At 47.6% G+C, this 22,500-nt stretch overlaps 1 protein-coding gene across 1 annotated transcript in view; it reads left to right on the top strand.

The window, feature by feature from the left end:
- ctif (CBP80/20-dependent translation initiation factor) overlaps positions 1–22,500 on the top strand; it is a gene marked incomplete at its 3' end in the record, with an annotated part of 93,847 nt that overhangs the window by 66,699 nt on the left and 4,648 nt on the right. The window contains exons 9-11 of the mRNA XM_080529611.1: positions 4,177–4,843; positions 6,339–6,641; positions 13,737–13,892. Coding sequence (XP_080385737.1) covers positions 4,177–4,843; positions 6,339–6,641; positions 13,737–13,892 — 1,126 coding nt within the window. The remainder of the gene's footprint in view (positions 1–4,176; positions 4,844–6,338; positions 6,642–13,736; positions 13,893–22,500) is intronic.

Below are 22,500 nucleotides of genomic sequence, written 5' to 3'. Positions count from 1 at the left end.
GGTTTGTCCGTGTTCTTCTCACTCAGATGTTGTGTTTAGGAAAAAGTAGGGCCAGAAACGACATCGACGGTGTACATTACTCACTGTCCAATCATTGGGCTGTCATTCTTAGCGATTTTTTACATTTTTATATATATATATATATCCTACAATTTGGTCTGACCTTGGATACTGTAATCCTGTCTAAAGTGAGATTATAACACATAATATGTGTGTGTGTGTCTGTGTGTGTATGTATGTATGTAATATAGATGTATATTAATTAACCCAGGTGGTCCCTAATGTCCTCATACGTCAATATTAACATCACATTTGTATCCAAGTTCTTCATTCATGACGAACCAAGGTCACAATTTGCCAGCCTGATAATCAAAGACGGATTAACACTCCTAACAAAGACACATCCCCCTATTAAACTGGGAACTACATCGCCCAGGGAGCAATGCTGCATATGCATGCATGTGTATATGGCGAAGACGTACACTTCAATTTGAATTCAGGGCATGCCATAGATCATTAACTCTGTCATGTCATTTTCTTTCACTCCGCCTGATCCATAATTCATGTTTTTATCCTTTTTAGTTCATGAAATCCCATCTCCCAGGGGCCCCTGCTGTCGACTGGCTCAGTTAAAGACTTCTGATAGATGGAGGTGCCAGGAGGGTGGAGCGTCCAGAGAGAGAGACTGAGAGAGAGAGAGAGAGAGAGAGAGAGAGAGAGAGAGAGAGAGAGAGAGAGAGAGAGAGAGAGAGACTGAGACTGAGCAAGACTGAGACAGAGAGACTGAGTGAGAGACTGAGCAAGACTGAGAGAGAGACAGAGAGGGAGAGAGAGAAACTGCTCCTCTTCGGTTAGGGTTGGGTTATTATTGTCGTCATCATCATCATTATTATGATTCAAGTTGACTACAGCGATAGCCGCCCCCCTTCCCCTGCTAGCTAGCTGGCCTCTGTGTCCGTTGATCATAAGATGTGTGAAGTTGTGTAGAGGACATTGGGTGCAGTGGTTGTGTGGCTGTTGAGGGGACAGACACTATACCCCCCCCCCCCCCAAGAGAAGGGACCAGGAAAGCCAAAGCAATGCAGAGAGATCTCACGGACGAGTGCACACATACACACACACACACACGCGTACACAGGGGAGCCAGCTCCATCTATATAGGGCTCTCTCTCTCCTTCTACTGTCCTCCCTCCTCCACTCCTGTCCTCTACCCTTCCGTCCAGTGTCTCTGGATGCACGACTTGCAAACTGCAATTCACATTCAACTGGATTCACAGTCACCAACATGGCTGCTATAAATGCTTGTGGGCAGTGTTCTTATGCCAAAGATTGTATTATTCTAGTTGTATTCTAGTAGTTGTCTAGACATGTATTGACGTAGTTTCTTGCCAGGTGCTGCCGTGTTTGCTGTGTGACTTATTCATAGCCCATTTGGTTTTGTACATAGACATTTAGTTCAGATGTAATGTCTTGCACGTTTTCTTTCTTTGGGAGTTCTCCCACGTGTGAAATGTGTGTGTGTTTCTTTCAGCTTTGGGAACATATTCAAGGTCTCTTATCGGGGTGATCAGGTGTAGTAGACCTTTAAATGGTGAAAGAAACAAAAACAGCAAAAAAAATCATGCTGGCCTTCCCCACTATTATGAGTTGTTCTTCTATTCTATTGAATCCTCCCACACGCGTCATTATTGAAACACTGGTCCATTACTCCAGCACCGTTGGTCTCTCACCTCATGTGTCTGACCGTTTATCCAAGGCTCATTCCTGCCTGTGTCGTCTGTGTCTGCCTCCTTCTTCTCTTGAGTTAGTTCACCATGAAACACTTACTTTTACACAGTGGCTTTATTAAAGTTAAAGCTGTCTGCTTGGGGGCCCTACGACCAGGCGGCTGAAGCTCCAGCCATCTGCCTCAAAGATGTTCCTGTGGGGGGGGAGGTTGGGGAGATGGGTGGGGGTGTCAGGGTCAAGGAGTGCGGGTTAAGACTTATAAAGTCATAGAATGCCATGGTTGGACCCTCGCCTTGCCGGAACATCTTTATTTTGAGCCCGTCAGCCCCCCCCCCCCCCCACTCATCTCTTCCACGTTCTTCCGTGGCTTGTTTTTATGAGCAGGGAGGGCTGCGTGCAGGAGGCTACCAGAGGTTAAGTGTTGTTGGCTGTGAGCGGGAAGGGGAGAGAGAGAGAGAGGGTGGGTGAGGTGTGTGTGGGGGGGGGGGGGGGGGGGAGGCAGGCAGTGGCGACCAAACGTAATTGCTCAGATCTCTTCCACCAAGACCTAGTCAAAACCACTCTGACAGGAGATCGGTTCTGTTGGCTTAGCGGTCTAACTAGCTACAGTTGGAGATAATTATATATATTACAATTCTGTCATATTTTGCCCCCCATTATTTGGTGAAAATGTATTAATCTTGACTGTGGTGAACTCTTGAACGCGTGTTCTTCTGTGTGGGTGTGTTCAAGGATGTCTAGCCAATTAGTGTAAACGTACGGTTACAGTACATTATGTAGCTTTGGACTCTAACGTCGTTGTATTGTGTATAGCGTGATGTAAACAACGCCATTTCTACGCTTGCCAGAGGCCTCAGGGAGCTACACTATCGTCGAGCCGCACAGCGATTCTGCCATTCTCCAGTGACCCTTGTCATCGCACTGTCCCATATAAGTCGAAGCATGCCACAACGACCCTCAGGGATTGCTACGCTAACTAGCATAGCTCCTGGTGTTCCTGACAAGCTAGCGTATCTAATGGTTAAAAATAAACCCAGTAAACCATTGGGAGAGAGAGAGAGAGAAAAGAGGGCTTTAGAGCACCAAAAGTCTTCCAATTACAGCCGTGTAGGCTTCTCTGGAGAATGTAGGTCACACTGTGTTGGCGGTAGAGCTAGGCGTTAACGCTAGGCGCTAGCACCGGAGAACACAGGCCACACATCACTAGCTATCGCTGTGGCCTGGCTGGCTAACCTTTAAAGGGGCCGTGGGGGGGGACAGGGCGACTTGATGAATTACGGCGCTATTTGATTTGTATTAGCGTTTGGCCCGCTTCTTGTTTTTCATACCTCTCTGTGTGTGGGTGTGTTATTGAACACAAGCCCGTGGAAAGATAGTCTAGGAATTTGGATACGTTCGTTTCAGATAGGATGGGCTTTTTATGAGGGGTTTAGAATGTCGTTTTAAGACGGGTTGCTTGTCAGTCGTACTGTACTCTTACAGCTGTATGTTGTAGTGCCAAGGGTTTTACATGTCTTGAACACTCGAGACAGAGAGAATGAGAGAGAGCGAGCGAGTTAATCAGTTGAACAGTTTGAATGTATTCTAAAAAAGCAACCATGTCTCTTTACAGTGTTTGTAGAGGATTTTGGGGGAGTTCGCTGCCGCTTCAAGTTAGATGAGTCTTTGATCCGGTGAAATGCATTCTCTTTGGGTTGTGACAGACTGCATCAGAGACAACATTTCAAAAGAAATCCTTTTGTGCAGCATAAACACAGTGGCAACCCAGGGCTACAATAGTCCTACTGACTGTAACAATGATGTTTTTCCTCACAATTACAGATTTGTTTTTTCCAGCTTTAGGTACATGTTTTGAGGGATTTACTTTACATTTCAAGTAAGCTGTTTTCAAGAAGCGAGAGGGAAATCCAAAGTAAAGCACTCTCTTAAATTTTTGTCACAGGCTTCCTCCACCAATGGATTACGTTACCCACACACACACACACACACACACACACAAAGATCTTCCAACCGATGTCTCCAATCGCTAATGTAATCTCTGTTCGCTGCCTCAGTTAACTGGTGAGGTAGAGAAAGGTCAGGCACTATTTTGCAGAGCTCCTAGGCCTAGTGTCTGGAGCCGGAGCTGTGAGTTAGCATTAGAGACTGGTCAGCTCTGGTAGTAGGAACTTATGAGTGGTGACGCACTAGGGAAATAGTGGTAGAGCACAGAGGCAGATAGAGGGAGAGAGACTGTTACTTGAGCTAGAAGGGCCAGTTAGAGAGGGAAAGTAACAGATGGATCGATAGAGAGAGAACCAGTCCGAACAGAGCGGTAGAGAGAGGGAGTGTGTCGGAGGGCTGAACAGATGGCCGTGGCCGTGGACGTGGCAGAGGGACAGGGGTGGCTGACCAGAGCCGGGTGACACACACTGCCATGGTAGTAACAGAAACCTCCTCTTGTTTCAGGAAACAGCAAAGGGCACAGGGAGGAGGAGGAGGCGGCGGCAAGACCCAGAATCCTCAGCAGCAGCAGCAGCAGCATTCGCCACAGCAGCAACAACAACAACAACAACCTCCATCTCAACACCAACACCAACACCAACAGCAGCAGCAGCAACCCCTCCAGCAACAGAATGTGGAACCCCAGCCTCCAGGCAGCTCCAGGGGCTCCCGGGAGCAACACGGCCCACGCCAGTACCAGGGCCACGGGCCGCAGCACCAGCGCCAAGCAGGCCCACCGCCGCACCACGGCTACAGCCAGAACCGCCGCTGGCACCACAACCAGAAACAGCAGGGTGGACCAGGGGGGCCGAGCCAGGGGGGACCTGGCCAGGGGGGACAGGGCCAGGGGGGACCTGGTCAGGGGGACAGAGGGGCACCCAGGAACACCAAAGAGACTGATAATGTGAGAGGAGGGGAGGAGGGCTGTAGCAGCAACAGCAGGCCGGAGCCTGAGAGTAGCAGTAGTAGCAGGGGTCCCTGTAGCGAGGTCCCCGGCCAGGGACATGGACAGGGGCAGGGGCAGAGCCAGGGACAGAGCCTGTCTGGGGAGGACCCACCGAGGGGGGACGGCCCCAGGGTCAGCCTGCTGCAGTCCTCCAGGGAGAGGCTGAGGAGGAGGCTAAAAGACAAGGTGAAGGTCTCTACTGGCACTGGGCCTCAGGGGAGACGCAGCCACACCATCCTCCATTCTACACACGCAATCACACACACACTCACACAATCAAGAGCATGCCTACAGACAAGACACGCATGCACCATTCATTCACTCTCGCTTACACACACGTTGCTCTGTAAGGGGCTAGCCAGCCAGTCAGTATCTTGGTAGTCGGTGGGCTCCTCTAATCTAGTTGATTAAAGATGAACAGGGCGTGTGTGTGTGTGTGTATGTATATATATATGTGTGTGTGTGTGTGTGTGTTGTGCTGTGGGATTTCTCACTGAGGGTAAGCAGCTGAAGCAGCAGCTTTTCATGTTTTCCGCTGTGTGTGCTGACTGTTGTTAATGCTGCCCTCAGCTCGACGTGGCGCGGGACTACTCCCTTCCTAACCTATGTGTCTGTGTCTGTGTGTCTGTGTGTGTGTGTGTGTGTGTGTCTGTGTCTGTGTCTGTGTCTGTGTCTGTGTCTGTGTCTGTGTCTGTGTCTGTGTGTGTGTCTGTGTCTGTGTCTGTGTCTGTGTCTGTGTCTGTGTGTGTGTCTGTGTCTGTGTCTGTGTCTGTGTCTGTGTGTGTGTGTGTGTCAGCTCGATGCAGCTTCCTCCCTTCCTTACCAACTCATTAGGACCAGTGTTTGTTTAGTTAGAGTGTTTAGACACGGGGGTTTCCACAGCCGAGACAACAAGACAGATTAACCAAACTCTGGGAGGGCAGAGAAACATGGGACGGCTAGACTAAAGGAAAGGAAACGTGGAATATTATTCACTAAATATCCCCTCTGGATTTTAGCCCAGTGTTGCGTTTTATTATTATTATTATTATTATTATTATTATTATTATTATTATTTATAATAATAATAATAAACTCTCCCTCAGCTCTGCTGTGATGGTTTCAATGATGGGAATAATCCCACGAGCCCAAAATACGTATTCACAGTGCGTCAGGTATACTAATGATGTCATAGGGTTCTCTTCAAAGAACACTGTGAACTTAATAGTTACTCTATCTTTGATTGTTGTTCAAAATAAAATAAAAAAGGAAAGCGTTATCACGTTTCTCACTGGATTCAGTGTTTTCGGGGGTAGTTTTGGCAAATGTTATTTGATAATGCAATCCAGCACATGGCTGTTCAAAGATCCTGGGGAGATCCCTGCTGTGACTTATTGAGTTGTTGTGAAAGCTATATTTCGTCTCTCAGGAGATTTTTACTCCCTGTCAGCATAAAAAATACAATTTACTATTGTTTATTTGTTTGACTGAGGTAGGATGTCTGTTGGTGCCCTGTCAGGATAAGTAATGTGGTTTAAATAGCCTGTGGTTTGGATGACTAAGTAAGGGGACTTGAGTACCATGTTTTTGGATGGCTCTGTTTTAGCCAGCACTGACAATCGCTCACACTCATTCTGAAACACACGCACACACACACATGCATGTTTCTCACATCCCTTCTCCCCCCCATCCCATCCCACAGGAGGAGGTGGCGGCCCCCCCGGCGTGCCCGCCCCAGCGGAGCCGGATGGAGCGCCTGCTGGAGATCCTCAACAGCATGCGCAACAACAGCCGCGGTGTGGACGGCCAGCTCAGCTCCTTCATGGAGGAGGCCCAGAGCTCGGCCCGCTCCGAGGAGACGCTGGCCCAGATCGTGGCCACCATCTACGGCAAGGCCCTCAGCGACCGCAGCTTCGCCGCCACTGCCGCCCGCCTCTGCGACAAGATGGCCCTGTTCATGGTGGAGGGCACCAAGTTCCGCTCGCTGCTGCTCAACATGCTCCAGGTGAGGAGGGAGGGAGGGAGGGAGGGGAGCGTGGATGGGTGGGTAGTGGATGGATGGATGGCCAGTGGGAGGATGAATGGATGGATGGATAGTGGATGGATTGATGGAGGGATGGGTAGTGGATTGAGTTGTTTGGATGGATGGATGGATAGGTTGGATGGATGGATAGGTTGGATGGATGGATGGATAGGTTGGATGGATGGATGGTTGGATGGACCATCCAATCGGGAGGCAGGAACAGAAATGGAATGTTTTTTTTTACCAGCCTCATGACTTGATTGCTCAATAGCCACTTCCACAATGCAGTAGCATCAGTCCAAGCAGCGAGCGCAATGGCCCATAAGAGAGTTCTCTCTCTCTGCCTCTCTCTCTCTCTCTCTCTCTCTCTCTCTCTCTCTCTCTCTCTCTCTCTCTGTCTCTCTCTCTCTCTCACTCTGTTTCGCTCTCTCTCTCTCTCTCTCTGTCTGTTTCTCTCTCTCTGTTTCGCTCTCTCTCTGTCTTGCTCTCTCTCTCTCTTAGGGCTTTCACACCGTTCCGGTTCGCGTTCCCGAACGTAGTCTGGAACTGGCCGGCGCGTTCAGACCGAAAATAAATTGCTTCGCTGCGCAAACCAAAAACTAGAACCATGATGTCGTCAGTGGGTGTGTCATATTCTAGGCAGCGAAGACTAGCAAGAAGGAAGGAGACAAAATGTAATCTAATCTAAATCTAATCATTAGTGATAAAATAAAATAAAAACTCAAACGTTTCATCATTCTCTCTATCTTACTCACATGCTCAGCAAACACACACACATGCTCACGAACGCGAAATTCGTAAGCCATTTCTATTACAGTTACGGAGCAGCTGGTTAGTAAGAGAACGTGTTTAGAAAGTGGCTTTTGTTTTTTTCCATAATAAAGTGTGTTTGTTTCAGATACTGTAGTGGAAGATATCCTCATTTCCACTGAAGTAGCTGCCATCTAGTTGTGACATTTTTGTTTATCTCGCCCCTTCGTCACCCAACGTTGATGACGCTGATGGCTCCGGTTACACTGGTATGAACGCGGGCTGGTTCGCCAGACAGCAACAAGGTTCAGAGGTTCCGGAGCGGGAACGGGAACGATTCCTTGGCGGTGTGAAAGCCCTATCTGTCTCACTCGTTCTCTGTCTCGCTCTCTCTCTCTCTTTCTGTCTCTATCGCTCGCTCACTCTATCTCTCACTCTGTCTCGCTCTCTCTCTATCGTTCGCTCTCACTTTCTCAGACAGATTGTGTGGTTTTGACATTCAGCGTTACCACCAGAGTGTGAGAGCCAGAGCAGGAGGTCAGCATGAGAATGGAGCTGCCATGGGGATTGTGCATCATGACTGGAGGTCATTAGAAATCAATTGACACCCAACATTAGGGAGTTTGGTGTGTGTGTGGGTGTGCGTGTGCGTGTGCGTGTGGGTGTGCGTGTGCGTGTGGGTGTGCGTGTGTGTGTGCGGGCGTTGATAGTCCTAATTGATGTCAGTGCTCCTCTCGGCTGTGAGCGACTTTGGGAAAATGTCAGTGGGCATAAAGAGCTAATGAAGAGCGCTGCAGGGCAGTGTGGGGGCGAGAGGGGGGGGGGGCGGAGTATGTCTCCCCTCACCCATAAACACTATGGCCCAGTGCCTGCCTCCCTCCCTGCCTCCCTCCCTCCCTGCCTGGCTGGGCGGCGTCGCCGACCCCCACCCCCCAGGAGCCAGACAGCCGCTCCAGTGCAGACAGTCTGGGAGCTGTCTCCCTCCCTCTCACCGTCTCTGACGTGCTAGGAGGCTAAATGTTAACCCACCTGCTGCGTCCTCGCACTCCCTCCCCCTCCTCCACCTCTTCTCTTCCACCCCCCCACCCCCCCCATAGCTCCCTGCTTTAGACGCATCCTTCTTCACAGCCACAGCGGTAGGGACCCCCCTCCACCTCTCTGACATTCAGGGTTTAATGGTGTAAATGTTTCTAAATGCCATAATGGGGCCTGTTTAACCGCTGGTTAACGATAGATGGGTTGCCAACTCTTTGCTCTTTTCAGTGTGGCATGGGGGGGCGATGGATTTAGTTTGTTTATAATTCCGGGTGATTATTATTTTGAAGTAGTCGGGGGTTTTGTGTTAGCTTGTTTTCATTAAATGTTTAACGTCCTGCTGTGAGGTACAATATCACCATGGCTGAATGAAGCATATTATTAACAGAAATAGGCCGCTGTGAGTCTGATTCTACAAGCATAACTCATCCGTTTACATTATCGTCCTTACTTACTGCTGTATGTATGTGTGTGTATATATATATACTGTATATACATACATACATATACATACATACATATACATACAGTATGTAAACCATGAAGGCCACGTTTATGATGTCTTTTATACAGCCATATCGACTGACTTGGGCTTCAGGCCCTAACTGGGTGATAGGCCAGACCTTTACTATGCCATAAAAATGGGTCTGCGTTTGCTTGGTGCCTAATGGATCAAAACTTTTGTCTAAAAAGCAAAAAATATGTAGGCTATCCAGTCAGTAGGCCTATAGTTATGTATTTTTAAAAAAATCGGTATCGGTATCGGTTGATCTTGAGGAAAAAAATCGGTGATCGGTATCGGCCCCAAAAATCCAGATCGGAGCATCCCTAATATACAGTGTGTGTGTGTGTGTATATATATATATATATATACCTGTACATACCAGTGGAGGCTGGTGACTTCCAGAATTGAGGAGGCCATTTTTTTTTTCGCTTGCTCGCTTCACTCGCGATGGAATGTTCCCTGTTCTTCTTATCTTTGTTAAAAATTATTAATTTGTGTTTGGCGGTACTGAAGGGATTGGGACACTCTCAGGATGGTGGATGAAGCAGCTTTTATTGCCTGCACAATGGGTCATCAAATAAACAAAACAATTGGCATGAATCTCTGGTCCGCCTGCAGCAGCTATTGTCCCTTCTGCTCAGGCTCACAACATTCACCACAACATACTACATACAATCAATGACATGTCAAAAGCACTCAAACACTATGTCAATCAGACACACAACATACAATTCAGAACAATACTTCATCCATTTCTAATATCCTGCAGAACAGCACTCATACACGCGTGTGGCGGAAAAAGGTACTACACGTGGAATGCAACATGACGTTACTGACTAGCCATGCCCTAGATCGCGAATGCTAGCAACACCACGAGTGGACTCTTACAAAATGCACCAAAACATAGAACTCAAACAACATATGTAATAAGTTACCTGCACAATGGGTCATCAAATAAACAAAACAATTGTCATGAATCTCTGGTCCGCCTGCAGCAGCTATTGTCCCTTCTGCTAAGGCTCACAACCTAAATCCTAAATGTTGTCTACCTACTCGATGTATAAATCGCGCCAGAATCTCGCCGACTTCCGAGGTCATTTTAAGCAAAAGTATTTGGCCAAATGAGCTATTATTTTCAGGGATAATAGCCATGGGTGTTCTAGACGTGTCCTGCAAAGGACAAGCCACTATGTAGTGTTTCTTTGACTGAAGTAACTGGCGAATTCTCAAAATGGCTTCATGTGATTGGACGAACAAAATGTCAATCATTCAGCCCTGGACTCAATCAATCACATATTGCCATGAAAAAAATTGCATTACATTGACTTCTATGAGAAACCACTTTCCTAGGGGAGGCCTGGCCTCCCTCAATAGAAACGGATAGGGATTCTGGCCTGTAGGTGCTTTACAATTGCAATATTGGGTTTTAGCCATGGAAAAGATTTATGAACAAAACGGAAATAATATTAATAAATAATATTAATATAAAAACATTTTAAATATGTTTTTTGTTAAATAAATAAAAAATATAATTATTGCTTTTTTAAATCTCTCTCTCTTCTCTCAAATTATTGGGGAGGCCAGGCCTCCTCCACCTCTATGGAGGAGCCTCCACTGATACATACATACAGCTCTGGAAAAAAACAAGAGACCACTCCAATTTTTACAGCATCTCTATAGTGTTTAGTGTTTATTTCAGATACTGTAGTGGAAGCTATTATCCCCATTTCCAGTGAAGGTAGCTGCCATCTTGTTGTGACATTTTCTGCTATGAACGCGGGCTGGTTCGCCAGACAGCACCAAGGTTCGGAGGTTCCAGAATGGGAATGGGAACGGTTCCTTGGCGGTGTGAAAGCTCTCAATGAGAGCCAGGCTGAGGTTTGCAAGACACCAGGAAAACTGGTGGAAAAAAGGATTGGACCGTAGAGGACTGGAGACTCTGATGAGTCCAATTTTCAGCTTTGCCCAATACCTGGTCATCTAATGGTTAGATGGAGACCTGGAGAGGGATACAAGCCACAATGTCTCACACCCACTATGACATTTTATGGAGTATCAGTGATGATCTGGGGGTACTTCAGTAAGGCAGGAATTGGACAGATTTGTCTTAGTGAAGGACGCATGAATCAAGCCACGTACAAGGTTGTCCTGGAAGAAAGCTTGCATAAAGTCACCCAACAGCAATGTGAAAGACTGGTGGGGAGCATGCCAAGACACATGAAAGCTGTGATTGAAAATCACAAAGTGTTATTCCACCAAATATTGATTTCTGATCTCTTCCCAAGTTAAAACATTAGTATTGTGTTGTTTAAAAATGAATATGAACTTGTTGTATTTGCATCATTCTAGGTCTGAAAACACAGCATATTTTCTGTTATTTTGACCAGTTGTCATTTTCTGCAAATAAGTGCTCTAAATGGCAATATTTTTATTTGGAATTTGGTAGAAATGTTGCCAATAGTTTATAGAATAAAATAGAAATGTTCATGTTACTCAAACACATACCTATAAATACCAGAGAAACTGATAATTTAGCAGCGGTCTGGTTTCTTCCAGAGCTGTATATATGTCAGTCAGTCATGATAAACGCTGTTTGTCTAATTATTCCCCCTTCATTCACATCACGGTAATAAAGAATAGGGAGATAAAGATGAATTATAGAATTGTATTTGCTCAATGTTCCTATTATTTATGAATACGGTATGTGAATTATGCATGAGGCTATGTTAAAAAAATGTAGGTATGCTTTTGCAACAGAGACTGGCCATTGCGAAAATGGCTAGCATATTAGTCATCATTTTGTGAAAAATACTTTGTGTGTGTGTCTGTGTCTGTGTGTCTCTCTCTCCCCCTCCTCCTGACCTGCATACAGTGGTATGTCTGTCTGTCTGTCTGTGTGTGTGTGTGTTTGTCTGTGTGGCCGTGGTTTCTCGGCTGGGTGCTAAGCTCTGTTGCTGTCTTTTAGGAAGTGAGTGCGAGGCTTGTTTCTCACCGCGGTGTCACGTTGTAACTCTGCCTCTTCCTCCCCTGTGGTCGCCAGCACTTCCTGCGCCGTCTGGCACAGGCCATGTGTATCTGTGTGTGTTTGTCTGTCTGTGTGTGTGTGTGTGTGTGTGTGTGTGTGTGTGTGTGTGTGTGTGTGTGTGTGCGTGTGCGTGTGCGTGGAGAGTACACAGAGTACAGCAACACGTCTCAGTGTCTCTGTCACCTACAGTGAAAAGACCGTTCATGTCGAAGTTTCCTTCTCCAAGCACGATGGAGCGTTCACCTCCGTACCGGTTTACACCGGTTTCAACAGATTGAAATTGAAATTGTCCTCCAAAACATGAGGTTGGATTAGATAGATAGAGATTGATAGGTACTTTATTGAAACCAGAGGGGAAATTCAGGCATTACAGCAGCTCAGATTAACACATGATGTCTAATGTAACAAAGCGTATTCACATACACACACACACACACACACACACACACACACACACACACCTACCTACCTACCTACCTACCTACACACATACACACACACACATATAAACACACATCTTTCTACTGTAACAAAGCATATTCACTCATACACACACATCTTTTACATTAACCTAGCATCCAGTGTACCGCCTACGTCCATTAGCATGTGGTTGTGTGAAGCCATGGGCAGCGTTGTGCTGTGCTCTAAGTGGACTGTACAAACCTGCCTCTCCCACTCAAGTGGGTTTAAATAAAGCTTTGTTTGATCGGCCGCTGTTCTCCTACATTTGACTTTTGACCATATTTGACGCGGTAATAAAGTATAGAGAGATACAGATGAATTATAGAATTGTATTTGCTCTGTGATCTCGTAATTATTAATATTTTGTATGTGTATGTACATTATGCATGAGGTCATGTTATATGTTAAAAGGTATGCTTTTACAACAGAGACTGGTCATTGCAAAGTGGCTAGCATATTAGTCATCATTTTGTGAAAACTACATTCAATTGACTTGTTCACCTCTCTGTGTGTGTGTGTGTGTGTGTGTGTGTGTGTGTGTGTGTGTGTGTGTGTGTGTGTGTGTGTGCGGTTTACACCTCGACCTTAGCAGCGCTTGTGCGTTTCATTTCGGCGCCCATGTTAACGGGTTAGAGCAGCCATACAGCCCACACGAGACGCGGAACGCCCGCTAGAGAGTCGGACCCTCGCCTACTTTTTTCCGCATTCCATCCGCGCAAAGGCAAAACTCAATGTACAAAGATAGGACTGGCAGTAGCAGCTCCACCAGTATGGAAGCCGCAAGCGTGAGAGCCGCGGCAGTTCAGCCACACACACGCGCTGTGTGTACACAGGTGTCCGGTGTGTTCCAACTGTAAGAGTGATCCCTGTATCGTGTATTGCACTTGTGTCTTCTGTGTGGGTGTGGAGTTAAGGATACTCCCACCACTTTGTGTGTGTGCGTGTGTGCGTGCGTACGAGAGCTGTTGACATACGGTGTCTTCTCCTCTCATCTTGGCCCAGACATTCATTTGGTGTGAGACAGTGATGTGGTTGCTGTTTCTAGCAGGGCTCTTAGGATGAATCATCCATCATTGATAGGCCCCAGTCTATTCTCTCCCCTCCCTGCCCCAGTTGTGCAATGCTGTGTGTGTGTATGTGTGTGTGTGTGTGCGCGCGCGCATGCGTGCGTGCGTGCTGCTCTATCTCTTCTGTAATAAAGGTATTATTTTCTCAAGCCTTGAGCCTGTGTTCCAGTTTGTGTGTGTGTCTGTTCTCATAGTATGTGTCTCTGTCTGTCTGTCTGTCTGTCTGTCTACAGAAGGACTTCTCGCGGCGGGAGGAGCTGCAGCAGTCAGACGTGGAGTGCTGGCTGGGCTTCATCACCTTCCTGTGTGAGGTGTTTGGCACCATGAGGAGCAGCGCTGATGAACCCTTCAGAGTCCTGGTCTGCCCCATCTACACCTGTCTGAGAGAGGTCAGTATGTCCCTTCTACTCTACCGTACATCTACACCTGTCTGAGAGAGGTCAGTATGTCCCTTCTACTCTACCGTACATCTACACCTGTCTGAGAGAGGTCAGTATGTCCCTTCTACTCTACCGTACATCTACACCTGTCTGAGAGAGGTCAGTATGTCCCTTCTACTCTACCGTACATCTACACCTGTCTGAGAGAGGTCAGTATGTCCCTGCTACTCTACCGTACATCTACACCTGTCTGAGAGAGGTCAGTATGTCCCTTCTACTATTTTACGTCTACGCCTGTCTTAGAGATCAGTCGACAGGTTCCACTTAGGTAACATCTGCCCATCTCCAGTCTCCCATGAAGTACTGTACACACACACACACCCACACACCAATTTACTGTGTCACGCACCATATCTGTTGTATACACGCCACGACTCCACCCGGCTGCTCTAATGGCCAAGCCTCCCGTTGATCTCCGTACACACAGCCAATCAGAACGCTGTCTATCTGTCTGTCTGCGGTCAGGAGCTATTGTACCGTACAGTTTTACATCTTTGGCTGTGTACACAGAGTACATCACATGCCATTGTCTGTGCTTCTTGAGTTCAGTTCCCAGTTCTGCTGCTGCTGCTGCAATCACTCAGGTTCCTCGTTTATGTGTAACCGGTAACACCCGCCGCCACCGCGTCAAGTACCAATTCCCAATTCCCATCACCGGGGGTGGTCACAATGGCCTCCTGTCTCCATGGAAACCAGATAACCGCAGACGCGAACTATCTGCTGTTTTTTTAATACCGCAGAATAGCAGAAGTGGTTTTGAAAAAGGCTAGACAATGTGGGGGGGGGGGGGGGGGGGGCGTTGAAATCTGTCACACAAAAGAACACAATGTGAATGATGGGATTGATCAATCTGAGGCTGCCGCCGTGGGTCTGTGTTAGCGCCAGACCTCAGGCTTTATTGAAGTCTACCGTCGGCTGTGTCACTGCTGGGTCGGAACAAAGGCCTGCCAACCACCCACCTGTGGCAGCATTAAGCCTCTTTCACACATAGTTCCCTGTTATTTCCATGGAATCCCAAGCTGTGTCAACCCGGGCTTTTTCGCCGTTCACACATGAGCCAAATGCCGGTAGATTCCTGTGTTGCTCCCTTTCACACATGTCGGCAATTCCCTGGTTGCGCGATCTACTTGAATCATTGCATTGTTGAGTCAACTCGTATTATGCTTATCACCAAGTTCTCCCATACTGTACTTATGGACTTATATAGTATGTTTATATCAGCAGTAGCGATATTCGGAGTCTGGGACAGTTCTTATGCGCTCTGCCCTGCTGGTTGCGCGATGCAGGACAGCTGTGAAAGGAGACTGACCAGGCAATTTTCAGGCTTCCGTTCACACGTACCGCAACATGGTACTTTCCATGGAATTCTACATGGTCTCGACCAGGGTAATTGCCCGAGCCGATTTCCCTGATCACTCGCATTCAGATATACGCCGACCTTGGAAATTGCATGGAATCTACTGGGAAGGCTCGTATGTGTGAAAGGGGCTTTAGATACCAGTCACATTGGCCACCCTGATTGGACTAGCCATTTGGTGTGACGCCACGCAGGGTTCTCCCCCCAAAAATGGAAGGGTGCCGCTGCTCCACGCTTTCGACTTTGCTGCGCCCCATAGAACCGGTTTTCACCGGTAATTACAGGTGTGTTTGAATGTGTTTGTTGGTAGCGACATAGTTGGGGAAAATGTTAGCCGGTTTTATTTCCCCCCCCCCCAACAGACCCAGACAGTTTTAACTGTCATTTTGGAATAAACTCAAGTCAGGGTTTTGATCATTGCAATCCAGCGCCACGCTGTTGGAAAGTCCTGGGGAGAACCCTGCAGGGGTCCAGTCGGCGGCCCCCACCAGCCTTCCAGAATCCTAACCATCTGTGACATGGTGTTTTATATGTGGGTTTCATGGTGACATCCTACACCCAGCCACCCATGTTACGATACACACAAACAGACGGCCTTGAGCTGTGTCGGCCCATGCCGGGACTGGCTGGAATACTGAATGAGCTCCAGGAATGTCACTGCTGCCAGCCCTTTGAAGTGGCGCCATGGACACACGCACACACATACATACATACATACATACATACATACATACACACGTACATATACACATATATACAGAAACACACACACACACTCACACACACACACACACAATCACAATTAAGCTGTATTTTTTTGTTATGTTGTACTGGCTCTCTTGTCTGTGTGATGTCACCTTGTTGGAGCTGTCGTGTTAAACATCTGGGAGGCTCAGAGACCCGGAGGCAGCGCCCACGGTCGGCCTGCCTGAGTCTCTGTGGAAGGATGAGATGGTCTCCTTTGTTGTCACCTGCACTTCGTCTGCGGAGGAGTGCAATTAGAGCAACACTCACCCACTCACAACCACAGCTGCCAGAGAGAACGGCAGGGGAAGAGAGACGGAGAGACGGAGGGGGAGGGGGAGGGGGAGGGGGGGGAACAGAACAGAAGAAGAGAGTGTGAGAGAGGATGAGACAGAGAGAGTAGGTGAAGGCAGAGGCTGATGTGTCTGTCTGTGCCCCCCCCCCCATGGCTCCTCTAGGCTCCGCCCCTTGGTACGCGGTGGGGAGTCTGCCAGTCAGTCAGCCACCCACACACAGTCTGCCAGCCTGGCGCGCCCTGCCCCCCCCCCCCCCCCCCTCCCACACACACACACACACACACACACACACTGCCTGCAGTGTTATCACACCTCTGTTTAAATGCTTAGTGAAGGAGGATGTGGACATCTGTCACTCACAGTCCTTCCTTTATGGAATTATAAACCAAAGCATTTGGATTCGTTTTGGATTTATAGAATCACAATTGAAGGCATAGTTCACAAAAAAAACATGATTTGTTTATTTTGAAAACAAATGAAATGAAAGCAGTCTAGGGACGAGGGGGAAAGTAGGAGGATAGTATTTTGGGGGGTTTGTTGTTGAATTGCTACACACTGTAAATGTGTTGTTTTGTGTGTATTGTGTTATGTTTGTGTATAGTGTTGAAGAGATGAAGTTACAGTTCTGCTAGTGCCTGCCACTCACACACAGCCCATCCCTACCCCCTCCTCATCCTCCACCCTATGTAATAGACGCTCAATGCGCCGATCAAGCGAGAAGAAAGACAACACCTTCCATTATTGAGAAGCTCCTTCCATTCACAGCCCTGAACGCCCCGGGTTGTCAGTCAGTGATGTGGGTGAGAGGTCACACTTGGGAGGTGGTGCTTGAACACCAACGGTACCTCCAAGGTAAATGTCTTCAGCCAGGCGCTTAGTTCCGCTCCTCCAGGCTCCCTGCTCCGACACACCGCCACTGCTCCTCCAGGCTCCCTGCTCCGACACACCGCCACTGTCTACAGCGGGAGGCTGGAGGAACAGAGACTAGACTACAGTAGCAGAGACTAGACTACAGTAACAGACTAGACTACAGTAACAGACTAGACTACAGTAACAGAGACTAGACTACAGTAACAGAGACTAGACTACAGTAACAGACTAGACTACAGTAACAGAGACTAGACTACAGTAACAGAGACTAGACTACAGTAGCAGAGACTAGACTACGGTAGCAGAGACTAGACTACAGTAACAGAGACTAGACTACAGTAACAGAGACTAGACTACAGTAACAGAGACTAGACTACAGTAGCAGAGACTAGACTACGGTAGCAGAGACTAGACTACAGTAACAGAGACTAGACTACAGTAACAGAGACTAGACTACAGTAGCAGAGACTAGACTACGGTAGCAGAGACTAGACTACAGTAACAGAGACTAGACTACAGTAGCAGAGACTAGACTACAGTAACAGAGACTAGACTACAGTAACAGAGACTAGACTACAGTAACAGACTAGACTACAGTAACAGACTAGACTACAGTAGCAGAGACTAGACTACAGTAACAGAGACTAGACTACAGTAACAGACTAGACTACAGTAACAGAGACTAGACTACAGTAACAGAGACTAGACTACAGTAACAGAGACTAGACTACAGTAACAGAGACTAGACTACAGTAACAGACTAGACTACAGTAACAGACTAGACTACAGTAACAGACTAGACTACAGTAACAGAGACTAGACTACAGTAACAGAGACTAGACTACAGTAACAGAGACTAGACTACAGTAGCAGAGACTAGACTACAGTAACAGAGACTAGACTACAGTAACAGAGACTAGACTACAGTAACAGAGACTAGACTACAGTAACAGAGACTAGACTACAGTAACAGACTAGACTACAGTAACAGAGACTAGACTACAGTAACAGACTAGACTACAGTAACAGAGACTAGACTACAGTAACAGAGACTAGACTACAGTAACAGAGACTAGACTACAGTAACAGAGACTAGACTACAGTAACAGAGACTAGACTACAGTAGCAGAGACTAGACTACAGTAACAGAGACTAGACTACAGTAACAGACTAGACTACAGTAACAGACTAGACTACAGTAACAGAGACTAGACTACAGTAACAGAGACTAGACTACAGTAACAGAGACTAGACTACAGTAACAGAGACTAGACTACAGTAACAGAGACTAGACTACAGTAGCAGAGACTAGACTACAGTAACAGAGACTAGACTACAGTAACAGACTAGACTACAGTAACAGAGACTAGACTACAGTAACAGAGACTAGACTACAGTAACAGACTAGACTACAGTAACAGAGACTAGACTACAGTAACAGAGACTAGACTACAGTAGCAGAGCCAGACGTCGCAGTGTGTTGACACGGCTTTCAACAGCTCCACTCGCTCCCTGCCAGGCATATTATGTCTATGTGTTTTTGTTCACCCTCGACCCGTAGAACAGGTTTTCTTCTCAGTAATTCCAGGTGTGTTTGAATGTGTATAGGTAGCGACATGACAGGTGTATAGGTACCTGGTGGCTGTATATAGATGTTTACAGGAATCAGGGACAGGGATATGCTTTGAAGGTTTTTTGTGGTCTTTTTCTTAATTTCTTCTTTATTTTCTTAAGGTGGAATTGCCATAGCAACTCCATACAGTTGGGGAAAATGTTGGCCGGTTTTTTATTTCCCTACAGACATTGGAATGGCTTCATATAACTAGGTAAAAGGAATCGTCGAGGGTAGGGTCAAAAGTCACTGAAGTGACGATACCTTAATGAACGAAGTCGAAATTCACAGCCGATTCCCAGGACAGAATGTTTGCCGAACATCGGAATGGATGTTGGGAGGTTTTCTTGGGAATAGTGGAGGGGAGTGTGTGTGGGGGGGGGGGGGGGGGGGGGGGGAACCCTATATTCCATCCCCCCTAGAGACATCATTATGGGATGTCTGAGCTGCTAGACTTTTCCCACTGCGCAGCCCTTAGGAATGAGAAGACTTCAGTAATTATACCAGACCCACCAGGAAGGACAGCATCCATCTCAATGCTAGTGAGCTAAATAACTTAACTAACGCCTCAGCTGTCGGCATGTGCTGACGGCCGGATCCAACTGGAATAGCATTAGCCAAACCACCATATCATATGCACTCAACTGTCATATTGTGTTGCTGTTTTCTACATAATTGTGTGCACACTACTGAATCACACAATTGTCTAGTCTAGTTTATGGACTAGGAAAACAACCCCTAACTTGTTTTCGTCCTTTCTCCAACACGGTGACTGCCAATGCCGTCGAAGGTTTTACTTAGGATGACTGATATATATATACCTGATTCCCTCACATAGACCAATATGGAAATGAGACACACATTAGTGTTTGCTCTGCTGTGGCGGTGTAATGCACTGTACACAGATGGGCTTATTTGTATGTTACTTTAGGCTACAGTGGAACTGGAACTCTCTTCACTTTGAACTCTCGTTTCACTTTTTCTTTGGCCCCCCCAGACAGTGTGTCCTTGTTGGGGCTGGTGGTGGCTAGTGGGCCCTGGATAGGGAGCCTCATCAGCGGGGTGGTGGGGGGGTGAGTCTGGTACCCCCAGGCACAGTCCTGCTCCCCTGGCCTGCTTGCCTGCTCATTGTCACTATAATTGTACCGTGTGCGTGTGCGTGTGCGTGCGTGCGCGCATGTGCGCATGCGTGTGTCTGGAGTAGAGAAGGGTGCTGGGGTCTGATGCCACAGCTCAGTAAGGGGGAAGTGCTCTAGGTAGTCTGTGTGTATAAAAGCCATGTCTAGCATCATCGACTGACATTACCTTCTATCACTAAACAGACCTGCTGCATGTCAGTCCTAACTGAATTAGTTGAGGGACATTCAGAAAATACACACTTTCATAGTAACCCTATTACGGGGGAGGCTGGCGGAGGTAGAAATCGGAGGGCAGGCTCATTATAAAGCATTGAATGGTATGCACGTATGAGCCCATCCTCTGCTGACATACTACTCTGTCGAAAACAGAAAATAAAGCAACTTGAGTAAAGATGGTATTTTGTATAATTGTTGTAATCCTTATAGTTTGTCCAAGATACACCAAACTGACCCCACGACTTCCTGCTTTATTTTTTCTTCTAACAACCATGGTACTGTCCCTTTGAGCCACTGAAATAAATGAGTTGAAAGCAACGGTGCTAGTCTGGGTTTCACTTCACGTTGGGTAATTACCGTGGCTTGTCAGACTTTTTTTTTTTTTTTTTTTGCGAGACAGTGTCCAGGCCTTCCCTGGGCGGCTTTGATCATCCCTCTCTCTCTCTCTCTCTCTCTCTCTCTCTCTCTCTCTCTCTCTCTCTCTTTGCGAGGCCCCCGCCTCTCCACAAAGGGCTGCCTGTCTCACTGCCTGCTTCACTTTTCCTGTGGAGCTGCTCTGCAAGTCCTCTCATTAGATCTCCCCAGACAGAGAGACAGAGAAAGGAGGGCGAGCCGAGTACACAACACAAGTTACCGCTCGGTTCCATAGGAGAGAGCTCACTGATGGCGCTGGGAGGACAAACAACTCTACCTCCTTTGTTGGAGGAGAGACGGGAGGAAGGAAGGAATGAGGGGATGTGAATATGAATTGGTGTGGTGTGATTACTACTAAGTGTACACTAGTCAGTGGATACTAGACTGCAGCTGCCTGTTCATTATCTCTCTCTCTCTCTCTCTCGCTCTCTCTCTCTCTCTCATCTCTCCATGTTCAATGAAAAGTAACGTTGGCCATTGAAACAGTTGTACAGATCCTCTGTTCATGTAAAAGGCAGGCGAACACACACACACACACACACACACACACACACACACACACACGCACACACGCACACAGACTGTGGCTAATGTGCAGTGTTTATAGTGCCATTCCTGCATCTGGTGCGGTGCCAACAAGATGAAGCCAGCCTTTTTTCCCCCTGGCGTTTACTGAGCAGCAGGGGTGATCGTTTGATGCTCCTCTGGCCTGTCTGCAGCCGCGTTCTGTTGTCTTGCCAGTTTAGCGTCTTAAAGTGAAATATTTATCGTGAGCCTTAACTCATGTTTAATGCACATGTCCACCGACACTACTACTCCCCCCCCCCCCAACAAACACACACACACACACACAACCCTTCTCCTCCCCTAGGCACATCTACACATGTAAGGATATACACACAGCATACACTCACGCAACTCCATAGGGAAATTGTATACACACAGACAGCAAACAAGGGACCTCATTATAAAGTCCTCTGGCCTTGATCAGCGCCGGCTTACTCTCTGTCTGTGTTGTTCCCTCTGTCTTCCTATGGAGCGTAATGGAGCTAATGGAGCCGCTCTCCTTGGGAGGCCCGGCCGTCCTTCAGTCATCCAGCCAGAGGTGGCGCTGTGGGTCCAAAAGACGGCTTTGGTGGGCGAAATTATCTGCGATTTCCTTAGGGGGCCCTGAGTTTGATTCTCTATGACCTTCTATGTTGTTCCTCTATGACCAAACCGTATGACCTGACCAAGCGAACCTCGTCGTTATTCGGCAGTCAAAACTCTTAACTGCCGGTCACACCCCGCCTCTAAAGTACCGTGGTAAAAGCCAGCGGGGGGCCACGCCCTTGGCCCTCTGTCAGTCTGTACCACACACACTTCCACCTCAAAGACAACCAGCTCAGAGAGATCCGCCTCCTCTCCTAGACAATGTCACAATTGCCCTCTCTCCTCCTCCTCCTCCTCCCTCCCTCCCTCTCATCGCCGCAGCTCTACTTGAGAAAGTAGCACATCTTCTATTATTTCTCTCCGGCCTCGTTTCGTTTGCGTCCCTCACCTCATCGTGACCACGCCCTCGGGAGGAGCGGCGTCCCTGGCGGGGGCGGCCAGGGCATGGTCACCCCTGAAGCAGCGTTTGACTGCAGCCACATTTGACAACAGCAGGTTTGACTACAGCAGCAGGGTTTGACTGCTGCAGGTTTGACTGAGTGCCAGGAGACACAGCTCACCCCTGCCCAGAGGGGGCGACCCTGAGGCACATGCCAAGGTTGCCCGCAGTGCCAGGGGCACCTCTGCCTACAGGCTTATTGTCTGGGTGTGTGTATGCGTGTACGTGTGTACCCTCAGGAGTACCACCTACAATGGCCCTATCGGAATAAAATACAATAGAAAAAGCTTAATTTTAGCCCTGTGGAATTGCTCAGGA

This window comes from Nansenia antarctica, assembly GCF_963989245.1.
Source record: "Nansenia antarctica genome assembly, chromosome: 4".
Taxonomy (NCBI): domain Eukaryota; kingdom Metazoa; phylum Chordata; class Actinopteri; order Argentiniformes; family Microstomatidae; genus Nansenia; species Nansenia antarctica.
The sequence above is the reverse complement of the archived record's forward strand: the minus strand, read 5'-3'. Positions and strand labels throughout refer to the sequence as shown.